This window comes from Betta splendens, chromosome 21 (genome assembly GCF_900634795.4).
Source record: "Betta splendens chromosome 21, fBetSpl5.4, whole genome shotgun sequence".
Lineage (NCBI taxonomy): Eukaryota > Metazoa > Chordata > Actinopteri > Anabantiformes > Osphronemidae > Betta > Betta splendens.
This window is the reverse complement of record NC_040899.1, coordinates 13,142,076-13,155,131: the sequence shown is the minus strand read 5'-3', so window position 1 is coordinate 13,155,131 and position 13,056 is coordinate 13,142,076. Positions and strand designations below refer to the sequence as shown.

The window sequence follows — 13,056 nt, the reverse complement described above, 5'->3', positions numbered from 1 at the left end:
CAAACATTTTCCTTATATTTAGTACGAAAAAAGCCAGTTATGTCCAGGTCTGACGCCATCAAATAGGATTATCGCTGCTGCACCTGCTCTGATCGGGTTAAACCCATCTACGGCGACACAGACCGGGAGCCAGGTGGACCGTGGCGCACCTGAACTCTACAAAGCAGAGTCAAGACAAACAACCGCGATGCAGTTAACTACGCTGTTGTTGAGTTTGTGATGGATGCGAAGCCAGGTTCACTCTTCGTGGCTCACCATCCATCATCACAAGTACACCAAGAGAGATATTACTGGGGGAGGGAGGGACTCCACAGAAAAGATGATGGAGGGGAGAGCGCTAGATGGGAACGGCGCAATGGTGGAAGTATTCGAGGGAGAGCGAGGCAGAGTCAGACGTGTGGAGATAATCACGAAAAAGTTGTAAACAACAGAACACCCACCAACTTTGAATGTTCTTTGTTCAAGATGCACCTTAAACGGCTACTACTCTGCTTCTGATCCGTTCTATCTCTGGGTGTCACCTAAAACAAAAGGGACACTCAAGGCAGTCGGGATGAGGGACAAAGGGAGGAGAGGAGCTCAGACGGGAAAAGAGCAAATTAAGTTTCATCCAGGGGATTCGGCAGTGAGAGGAAGATGGAGAAAAGTGGGGACGGAGGGAGGAAGGCTGGGCCTGCTGCCAGTTTAAAACACTGGTAATCCTTACACGCACACGCGCACACGCACACGCACACACACACACACACACACACACACACACACACACACACACACACACACACACACACACACACACACACACACATTTGGATTCCTTGCTGGCTCTGGCTTGTCGATATGATGCCACCGTGATTCATGAGAGCTAAACCTGCATCACTTTAGCTAATGATTCCCTGCGCACACATGACCGCTTTTTCTGTGTGGATGTGTGCGTAAAGGGGATGAGAGGGCTGATGTGACTTCCACATCTATTTACAAAACCATTAAGCAAACACACACACAAACGGAGTAATATCACACACAGAATGTATGCACATGCATAATGTAAGTCAGCTGCAAGGAGATGGACAAGGGCCATAACGCGTGACACTTCCATCCATAATCACAGACCGCATCACATTCAGATGCCCACCGAAGGAGTAAACATCGTTCAAGTGCAGTGTGATTCATCTATAGTGAATCAATCCTGGATTGGTGGTGTGGACTTTTTTTTTTTGATAAAGTTGAACGCTGACACGTCAACAGTAGAAAACAAAAGTTTTCTTTCAAACAGCCTGAAGAAAATTGTGGTTTATAAAAAAAAGAAAAACAAAACTAACAGAAAGTTGGTCAAAGAGCAAAGCAGAGACTTCAGTCGTGGGAAAACAACCTTCAGGAGACATTATGCACTCAAAAGTATGTTTTGTAATTCTGAGGCTGAGAGAGTGACGTTAAAAAAACAAGTATCTGTGTCCATTTTTATGCAATATCTACTCCACTGTTTGACATCTCTGCTGTGAATTGCAGCTGCCAGTAATATCTCCACTGTAAACGCAGGCCAACAAATTCAGGACTAAACTCAATATGAACTGTCAAGTATTATTGATGTATTATTCCTTTCATTAACACTAATCAGAGTCACAAAACTCTCTGACCCGCCTTGTTTGTTGTTGCCAACAACATTCTTATGAATAAACGCCCTTTATATTAGAAGTAACATCTGACGCCTTGATTAAAGTTACAATAAATTCATAATCCAGCAAGTTCAGTCAGACAGGCATGTCCGGATGTTTATCCATGCGTGGCTTTCTATAGATTAATGAATGCCACATGAATTATGTGTGAAATGTTAGAACTCAAAGCAAGGAGCGAGGGTCAAGGTTCATTTCCCGTCTGGGGGGATCTACTAAGTTTGAGGGCAGCTGCAGTCAGTGAAAGAAGTTTAATACAGAAGAGCAAACAGCCACTGACCTCAAGTGCAAAGTTATGTGTTTGCAGAGGGTCGGACAGTGAGATAAAATAAACAGTGTTATGAAAGGCTTAGTGATGTTGGTCTGGATAATCAGGGGAAGAGCTGCACAAACATACTACACACACACTCACACACAAACACACAGATACATGACTACAATTATATAGACGCCGCGCGATGAGCTGCATCCACATACTCAAACACAAAGCATTTTGCTGTGAGTAGCAGGATTTGTGTCACAAATGTAATTGCTGCTGTCCAACTGTAAGATGATAGAATTAAGCTGCTTTTAAAGGAAGAGAGAGAGAGAGAAATGGGGCGACAAGCAAGACAAGAATAACGGAGCGGTCTGTGGGAGAGGACAGGGCAGATAGACAGTGTGTGTGTGTGTGTGTGCGTGTGTGTGTGTGTGTGTGTGCGTGTGTGTGTGTGTATGTGAATCACATGCTGTCAGAGCATGATGTAGAAAGCGAAATAAATAAGTGAATAAGGGACAACAATGGAGAGAGAGACAGGGAGAGGGAGCATGGGAGAGGAAAGAGAAAGGAAAAATTAACTGTCCCAGGGCTATTTTGTTGGCAGAACAGCAACGGGCTGCTTTCAAAGTCAAAATTACACCAAGGAGCAGCTTAGCAGCAGGCTACAGCCACAGCCAGCAGACCCTACGTCACCAGCAACTTCTAGCAGGCCAAAATTCACTCATCACAAGCTCCCATGAAGCAAGTGACGGACACACAAAAGAAACAGAAATTAGTTCTCTGACATTACTCACAAAAACTTCATTCACAATAACACACACACACGCGCACACACACGCGCACACACACGCGCACACACACACACACACTGTAGCTATGAAAACAGGTCAGCACTATCTTCAGTTGAGACATACAGAACTGATCCATAGTGAATCCATCACAGGGAACATAATTGATTAGTGTAGGACAGAAACAAATGGCATCCCCCTCATTGTGCCTCTCGCTGTCAAGCATCATATGCCGCACTGTACTGCATGTCAGTGATCACTGTGTGGAGTCTGATAGAGATGAATGGCTGCACCAGCAGGAAGCGACAGCCCCGACCATCTCCTGATTACCGCTCACCTTTATTGGCTTACTGCGGAAGACGGTGGCGGGTCAAAGGCCGTCCGCTATACTTAAGAGGCAGCCGAGGTATTCAGGAGCAGTCGAAGTGGAAGCATAATGGCGAAGATGGTGGGAAAGCTGCTTAGTTCAGCTGTTTGAAGTCTGGGCCTAAGAGCTAATGTGTGGTGGCAACAGCGCTTGCACACAGACACAAAGTGTCTCGAAGTGCTGCTCTGGCTGTGACAAATTAATCCATCAATCTACATCAGCCTAACAAGGTGGCTTTCAGGTTAATTCCACAGCAAAGTCTACAGGACCCAGAGAGACCGGGAAACAATGAGAAACAAAGAGGAGAGAGAGAGATGAGGACAGAAATGAGGAGACAATCGCGCAGAGAAGGAGACAGAAGGGGATCTAGAAGGATGTGGCTCTCTAAAGACGCGGTGTTGGCAAAGCTTGTCAGTGTGTGACTGTTGTCAAAGTCAAAGTTCCACAAGGGGAACATTCAGACAATAGACTGCACCAGTCTCCCTCAGCATCACAGTGGTCCCATCACACACAGACACAGACACACACAGACACACACACACACGTTCAGAGAGACGGTCTAAGCTCCTCTGCCTGTTTGTCAGTCTTTAAGCCTGAATGGCATTGGCACAGAGAGAGAGAGAGAGAGAGAGAGAGACAGAGACAGAGAGAGAGAGGGAGAGGGAGAGACAGAGAGAGAGAGAGAGGGAGAGAGAGAGAGAGAGAGAGGGGGGGGACGACCAAACATGACAAAAAGACATACAATTACAGCAAAAGAAGAAAGCTGCTTTGCCATTGAGTATTTTATAATAGCTGCACACTCAATGAAAAACCTGACTTGGATGTATTTGTCTATGCGAGTGTGTCCTCAAATGTGCAAACAGATCGAAAAAAACACAAAACAAGACCATCGCGCGAGTCATCACTTCTCTACGGAGTGTCTTTGTCAGGACTGTTTTCACTCACGCGCGTTTAAAAGCCCTTTGTAAGTGAAATACATTCGCCGTCATGCGCGCATAAACGCGCGCGCGCGCACACACACGACAACAAGCTTTTCATCATTCCTACGGATAGTCAGGCTCACCATTTACTTTCACACGGAATCATCCCTGCCGTAATGATTCCTCCAGACACACGCATGCCGAGCGCTGCAGGTTGGGCGCGTCACCAGAGGAAAACACGGGCAAAGCAACACAGCTGCAGCCCTTCGTTTTCTGTCCCGTCAGCAGTTCCTCTGTGTGTGGGTCTGACTTCACTGTCCCACTTAAAAGTGCCTTAGGAGAGAATTCTGATACAGACTCTGATTTTTTTCTACTTTTTCCATTCTTCCACCCTGACACTTCATGTTTGTACAGTGGCACCATGTATCATGACAGGGACTTAAACGTTATTGGAGGCATCCCTCCTGTCACTGTAACAGTATTTAATGTGTTTGCTGCAGCTGATCACATTTATTGCTTTTACTGTGTTAAGCCCACACCAGTGTGCGTCTGACAGTTGTGTAGTCTGAGAGCGCATCACTAGTAAAACGCCGTATAATTACATTAAATACAAGGTTTTGTTTGACATTTTCTGAAGCTTTACAACTTGCTCAACAGCAGCCTCCACATGCGGGAAACACATTTAACGGTCACACACACCCGCTCACTTTCAAGAAACGTTTACGCACGCACACACGCACGCGCGCACACACACACACACACACACACACACACACACACACACACACACACACACACACACACACACACACACACTTTGTAATGTCTCCTATTACCATCACACTGCATCTCATCTCTGCAAAATTATAATACAATGTAAAATTGTCCAAGGTTCACATTTTCCGCAGGGTGACGGAGACTTTCCATTACCATAACGGTAAGAGTGGTGTGCGCATGTGTGCGTACTTGTGGTGTAGTTGCCCGGTGGTTTGTTGGGGTGTGGAGGGAAAGACCGCTGCTAGAAGTGAACACAGAAGTTCCCAGAAGTCAAGATCCAAGAGACCTACTCTCCCCTCCTCTCCTCCCTCACTAACGTCTGCAGCTGTCTGACATCCCAGCACTGGTTTCATTGGAAGCTTTCCTCTTATAAAAAATACATTACAGTAAAAGAAAGTGGGCTGGCCAAAGAAAAGAGGCCCGCTTGCCAAGCACACACTCTTTATCAAACCCTCTGGGCTATGTGGCATTATAAAACAGAAGACACATTGACAAACAACAGGTACAGAGGCTGTGCAAATGGGTCTGGCAATCAACGAGGGGAAAAAAGATACAGGCCCTTAAAGGCTTCGCTCGACATCCAGCGGCATTAGTAGAGTGGAAAACACAGCTAAACCAAACAAGGTGGCAAATCGAAGTGAGATTTACAAATGAAACAGTCAGTTTTCATTTAGAAACCTACTAGGATCATTTTAAGACCAAAAATCCTGAGTCAATTAGATTCACCGACGAAAGCAACTGAATGTAAACAAAGACAGATCACCATTTGGGTTGTTTTCGCTTTATAGTTCAGAAAAAAAAGCAAAAAAGCAAAAAAAGCATTACAGGTCAAGTGTCAAATACAGGAAAGACTGAGAGCCTCTGCATTACCTGTACTGTACTTGACATTGCTCACCCTGGTTAAAGGGGTTTCGTTTCTAATGGACACATCTGCAGGGTTGCACATCAGAAGTGTTTTATATGTTTTGTTTTTCTTTGTTCGCTCAGATGTGGCTCGAGCTAAATCTGCTCTGCAGGTACCGGAAAACTAAGGGGCTTTATTGAGGCTGCGACTGATTATATTTTGCATTTGCGAGCAATTTGTAGTTTCTATTCAAGGCTTTTTTTCCATTTTATTGTGCCGTGACGACATAAAAGGGGCCGTGTGCATTTAGACAAAGACAAAGGAATAAAAGCTGGACAAGAACATAGACAGATGTTCTGATTTGGTCTGCTGCCAATCAAAAGCCTCGTTTCAGAAACCTCAAGGAATATTTTTCCTCTTCTACTATACAAAATGTCCCTTTTTACATCTTATCATATCCAGACACAGTTCATGTAAGTATTTCTGTGCTACAGTTAAACTCTACCTCCAAAACCAAGATAAACATTTTATCACAGCTTTATTATAAAAGAAGACAAGCTATAATACAGCGTTGCTTTATTTTGAAATACTGGCTTTACTGGTTCTTCCTGTGTACATTCTTGCCTCCTTACAAATGCTTTTAGACCCAGGGTGTAAACTGTTCACCACATGTACCAACAGCATGTATAAAACTTGAGGCACAGCACAAAGTGGCTGAAAAGGCTGGACTGATGGACAGGCGTAAAGTGGAACACTGAACGGGCACACACAGAGAGGAATAAAGTAAAGTGCTCTTACTTCCAAGAAGCTATAAATGAAACGGTGGTGAGTTCAAGGCAAAGCCAAAAAGAAAAGTTTGACACTAAAGCCTTAAAGAAGCCTTGGCGCCAAGGTGAGAGGTTTTAAGCACCGGTCACGTTGGTTCCTCTGGACACTCAGTCTGCCTCCTGAGCTTGTTCTCTTCCCCTTAAGATCAAGCATGTCTATAAGAACTGGACACTGTGGTTGCTGACCGTTTCCCTGATGCAATTCGTTTGTCAACATGCATGTGACCCCTTTAAGTCCCGACTACGCTCCTTTTTACAGGAAGTGGAGCTGCAGCCGTTACTTTTAGGTCCTCGGGTCAAATATTTCACCTCTGACTGGCTACTGTGGCAATGACTCTGCCTTTTGTGTCTATTTATTCAAGGAACAAGGTCTTAATTGGAAAAGAAAACATGCTTGTTAATGTGTTCCCGCGTCTGTCTCTGTGGTTTAGTGTAATTAAGTGCTGATGTCTGGACGTGACTCACCTGCACTGTGTCCAACCAGGGATCCTACGTTGCTCTCGTCTGCCACTAGAACAGACAAACACATCATCTCACATGCATGTACATAAACTGACGCCTATGACTGCTCCATAGATAACAACAACATTTACTTTACAACATCTCTGCAATTTAATTTTCTTGGGCCTGAATCAATAAACCGTGCAAAAAGTTTGTTTCCCCAAATGCTTTACTAAGCATCACTGCTCTTCTCCTTCCTGCCTACATCAGTCAATCACACTATTACTCTTTCTGGGTTTTTTGTTTTACAAGATGCCAGAGTTGCTGCTGTCTTTGCTTGTTACTTCAGCTTCACTGCTACACGAGCTGTTTCCCTTCTCTAGTTTCTCTGACTTCATTTGTCATCCGTCCTCCCATCGCTCCATCCATTTTGTTTTTTGGCATTTCCCCCCAGTCTCCTCTCCTTTCACCTTCTGCCCTTCACCCTCATGTGGCTCTTTGTGTATATATTTCTCTTGAGTTACTCCTGCCATCTAGGGGCATTCCAAGCCCTCTTTTTGCCTTTGATCACCATTTCTTCCATCACTGCTTTCTCTTAATCCTCGTTTCACTTTCTACAGCTCCTCTGGTCCTTCTTGTGCCTTTCATCACTCCTTCGTAAAGCCAAAAACACCTCAGTTGCCAGAAGGAACACATTGGCTGGGAGAATAGTGCTAAACACGCGCCCACAGTCTGACCACAGAAACCAAGTAATAATGTGGCTTCATGCAGCAAGAATCTTTTTAATGAAAACCAAACCTAGAGTGTGTGTGTGTGTGTGTGTGTGTGTGTGTGTGTGTGTGTGTGTGTGTGTGTGTGTGTGTGTGTGTGTGTGTGTGTGTGTACTTGTGTGTACTTGTGTGTACTTTTGAAGGCATCTGTCTGCAGTGACTGAACTTGACTTGACTACCAGTAGCCCTGTGGATCAGTGTGTGTGTGTGTGTGTGTGTGTGTGTACCCACTTCAGCAGATCTGTACTGTATCTACTACAGTACAAGAGCGACGGGCACACATGTTTAAACTAAAACAATTATCAATGTGCGATTTGTTTACTACATTTGTAGCCTGATCACAAGATAAAGATCCAATATTCAGTTCATATTCACACTAAAAGACCTGTAGTAAAAAAAAAAAAAACATTAACTTTGGAAAAAAAAAGGCAAGAAAACAAGAGCAAGAGATGAGAGAGACTAAGAAGGACCGGGGGACTAGCGGATGGAGAAATTAATGTGGGACAACTCTAAATTACTGTTAAATCAGCAGAATGGCACTGTAAACCTCATCCATGAGTGAAATGCTGACAAAGCTGAATTGGCCTCCCTCACTTTTCAGATTCCAGCATAAAAAGCCTACTGTGATGAACATACTGTAGCATATAAACACAACAAGTCATGTCATGGTGACTAATGCGATAACACACCATGTAAAACAAAACCACAGAAAAAACAAAAAAACACTGTAAGATCAAGACAACTGCAAAGACGTGCAGTCATGCAAAAGACATAAATCATTCCCATGTCTGTGTGTGTGTCATTGCACGGTGTGCAGCGCGACCCTGCAGAGGTGACCGCCTGCATGTACACGGACCGTAGCTTGGAGAACACTGGTGCAGCAGGCATGCATCAGCAGGCGTACCTAAATATGTGCCTATGTACAGTGTGAGATGCATGCAGCCACCATGCAGAGCAGATGAACAGAAAAATCACCCCACCGGTGTGCTGCTGGTTCTGAGTCGTACCCAGGTCCATGCTTTTGGAGGCTTTAACGTGCTGGAACTGCCGCTGGCTTTGACTGGAGGCCTGGGGCTGAGCCGTTCGAGACGTCTGAGAGTTTTCCCTATAACAAAATCCAGTACTTTAAGCTTATCAGTTCTAATATATAATGCTAATGTTTCCACATGTTGATATATATAAGGCACCTTTAGAAAACACACACCTCTCCAGAAGGTAGGAATGCTGAGAAATGCTGCTGAACTCCTCGTGTCCATAAAGCTCTTCCTCCTCCTCCTCCTCCTCGTCCATGTGAGAATAACTCCCATTGGTCCCTGGAGAGAAAGGGAGTACAAGTCTGCATTGAGAACTGAAGACGCCGTACAGTAATAAGATGTGACAGACTTTAATCCTTCATTATGACAGCAGCTGTTACCACTTTAATTTTACCCTGGTTAGAAATGTGACATTTGAAGTTTTAATGATGTCACAGAGAATATAAAGATCCACTGAATCCTCTCAGACCATCATTTCTCTATTTCTCAGCCTCATCACGTGGAGAGTACCTGAGTGATGTCAAATAGAAACGACATGTCAGGATCCTGCAGACGGACTGCTGCTAAAATATTATTCAGATGAACCAACTTGTCGCAAGAGGTTTATTAGGCTACTGGGTAGAAAGACAGAAGAGATCAAGCTGTTATCTGCTTATCTGCAACGGGAAGAACAATACAAACACCAGGAAGGAGTGAGCAAACAAAGTAAGAGAGTGTGTCTGCATCATGATAAATGACTTGATGACAATTTCACACACACGAACGCACACGAGCACAATCTAGCAGTCACTTCTCAAGGTGCACAGATGCCAAATGACACAGACTGGTGTCCTTATAGCACACCGTCACCATCCATTGCTGCATCCACACACGTACAGTACGACTGAACACAGACGGGGAGAGAGGAAAACAGCAGCATCTCATGTTATCGCACCTTCTCATCTCCACCCCTTCTTCGCTCCCTCTCCACTAATCACCTGCATTATTTTTCCCCTGCTCCCAATCTTGCCATCTTCTGATATTTTGCCTGTCATTTATCTCTCCTTTCACATCTACCATAAATCATTTTATCTCCCACTCAGTTTTCAACCTATTTTTTTTTACTAAACTTCCTCCCTCATCTTCACTGCGGGCACCTTAATCAGCTCAACTGTCAAAAACACATTCTTCTTTCACCTCACAGATGTGCGCACACACACACACACACACACACACACACACACACACACACACACACACACACACACACACACACACACACACACACACACACACACACACAAACACAGATATCTGTTCTCGCCGCCTGCCAGTATTTGAAGTAAAAAAGGCATTTGTTGTGTGGATGCTAGATCAATAGCAGTTTGCTTCGATGGCAAATCTATGAGTCCTCTTGTTGTGCACTCAACTTTTGCTTCCTCCCATCTATATTTGTCTACAACACTTCTGTCTCAACTTCTCTAATCCTCTCTCTTATTTCCCATCTGCCCCAGTCTTTCCATTACACAGAAACAATGTTGTCTAGCGCATCTAATGCTAAATTTCACAATAATACATTAATTAGCCTTGGGAAAGGCTGCATAATATCTGACAAACTACACAGAGGTTATTTTATTTTGGTTAAACCAGCCAAACTTATGAACTCTTTTGAGGATATAAAGAGACAAAGTACATACAATGGATAAAAAGTGAGAGACAGGAGACTCTAAGACATAATGAGATTCAGTAATGGATAAGCGATAAAGAGAAACATCTACAGTATAAATGCAAAAATACATCTCCATAAATACATATTGAATGTAGGGAATCATTAAACTTAATTTATTCATCTGCGGAAGCAAACATCGATGCAAGAAAAAAAAGAAAAAATCATATTTTCTTTTTTTAATTTATTTGCTAAATAAAATGGGTTCAGCATGAGAAATAGTTCATTAGCTGAGCAAAACACCGGCGAATGCACATGTGCACACAGACAAACCCACAGCGGCGCATAACCTCCGAGCCGCCTCCAACGGGCGCGCGCGCACACAAACGCAAACACTAACACACAGCGATGCGCGTATGTAAATGACACCACCGCCGAGGTGAGTTTGAACAGTGAAGCGGATTCAAGGTCAGCGCTGTTTGCCAGAGCCAGTGTAAACACATACAAAAAAAGACAACACTGTTTGATAGCGGCCAAAAAAATCCATGAACCGACAAACGCATTTCTAAACAAGCAAAGATAACGTTTAGGGGGAAAGAAAACATACACAGACACACAACGCGAGCGTCCACACAATCAGACTAAAAGGCCCACTAACACACAGCAACACATATATAGATAATATAAGAGATGAAAGCCAACCCAACAGCAAACAGAACAACCTTGGAAAAAAACAAGCCAGGGAGTGAAATGAAAGGGAAACACAGGCATGATAGTGACTAATTAAGTTGGGATGCACTGTAGATGGCAATACTCAGTTTTGTTTTTAGTTTGTTCTTATCTTGGAGACATAATTTCTGTGTTTCACCGAGATTACTAGGGAATTATGTTGTTACCTTTGAGGTTGGTTCAAAAAGAGAAACGCACACGTTACAAAAAATCTGACTAGAATATTTAGGGAGAAGGTTTACTGGAGACAATGTTGTAGTCAGTATCAATGAATAAGCATTTAGTGGTGAGTGATGTGACATAAGTCACACTTATACCAGTAATACTACTACTACAAAATTTTAACTTGTGCCCTGCTGACTAAACACCGTGCTCACCGTCAGAGGAGTAGAGAGAGTTGGTGACCGCGGCCGGGTGAACGAGGCCGTTGGCGCGACTGACCAGTCCTGGCGGATTATTCACCGAGTTCATCAATCCCATCGTAGCAGAAGAGTCATCCAAGGAGCGGCTGGGCGACAGGCCATGCTGATCCTAAGACAGGGGACAAAGAAAAACCAGAGGACTTAAAACTTCACACACACACAAGCGGACGGCGCTGGATTCATAAATTACCCAGCAAGAAACAAAAAGCTTCTTCAGTTGCACAAGAAAAACACTTTCCAACAGACCTGAAACAATATTCAGAAAAAAGATGTTGGTAAAATCTTTGGCAGTTTGGCAAACTGGATGTCTCTTACAGTTCTTAAAATCCTTTCTCTTGTTTTCTACAAGAGGTGGCTGCGTGTGGATTGCATTTCAATTGCGCGATGACCAAGTGCAAGCTTTGTAGTAAGCATTCAAACGCAATCTGATGTCAAGGAGGGTGAGTAAGAGACGGGCACTCAAAAGACGATGAAGGTTGGAGATGAAAGGGGGGAAGCCTTTCCCATGGCCTGCTGGGCTGCAACTGTCTCCAGCGCTGCTCCCCTCTCTCTGTGTGTGTGGCGCTGACAGTCATGCAGTCACCTCTCCCCTGGGAGAGCTGGTGTTCTTAGGGCCTTGAACAACCAAGTGTTGACCATTTTTCTTTTTATATAATATTTCGTCAGGTTCAACTTGCATTTACTTTTCGAGTGTGCGTATGGACCTATTCATAGTCTAGTATAGTGTGGTGTGATTGCACCGTTAGTTATACTTCTGTGCCTTTTTGTAAAGGAAGAAAGAGAGAAAGAAAGAAAAGTGTCCACTCACACATGATAATGCATGTGATAAATTCATTTTCCTAGTCATCTTCCTCTTGACCCCCACCACCAGAGCCAGCTCTTGACCTCCACCCAACCTCTCCCTAATTCCGACCCAGGATCCATCACTCTCCAGTGCGCTAGAGGTCCTGTGGGTGCCCTCTCGCCCTCACGCTCTCCCAGCACGCACCCCATTAGCCCGTGTCATAGTGCAAACACATTACTCCCGGAAAACAAAATGCTTCCTCTGACACTGAAAAGATGCTGATGAGGCATAAAAACATTGGTTAAAGTACGAACCCCCAGATTCTATCAACCTAAGAAAAATTAAAGCAGCCTCAGTGAGATTCCTTGAGCATATTTTTCACCAAAACCGGCCCACCCACCACCTCTGAGCAGTTACCAACACAGCTACTTTACTGTTCACAAAGACAAAACCACATAACAACCACACAGTCAAAGGCCAAGAACAGACCTCAAGCAGTGAATATAAAGCTGGCGACCAAAGCAGCAATGTGGATAACAGCTGTTTTAGAATCTGTCCACAACGCCCCAAGCAGAACAAAGTAGGGTGGGAAGAAGAATTTAAAGGAATCTATTGGGATCAGTTAAAAGCCTTAAATGAGCATTGTATTGTTAAGATAAATAATAATGAACTACACTAAAATTTGCTAATTTACATGTTGTTGACCTTTAAGCCCATTATCAGATTATATCTTAGGCAACTGTGAACCATAGAGAGAGAGAGAGAGAGAGAGAGACAGA

At 44.0% G+C, this 13,056-nt stretch overlaps 1 protein-coding gene across 1 annotated transcript in view; it reads right to left on the bottom strand.

The window, feature by feature from the left end:
- Positions 1-13,056, bottom strand: part of LOC114846730 (partitioning defective 3 homolog B-like) — a 127,339-nt gene that overhangs the window by 56,664 nt on the left and 57,619 nt on the right. The window contains 4 exon segments of the mRNA XM_029135733.3: positions 6,918-6,962; positions 8,644-8,768; positions 8,868-8,976; positions 11,449-11,602. Of these exon segments, the coding sequence (XP_028991566.1) occupies positions 6,918-6,962; positions 8,644-8,768; positions 8,868-8,976; positions 11,449-11,602 (433 nt within the window).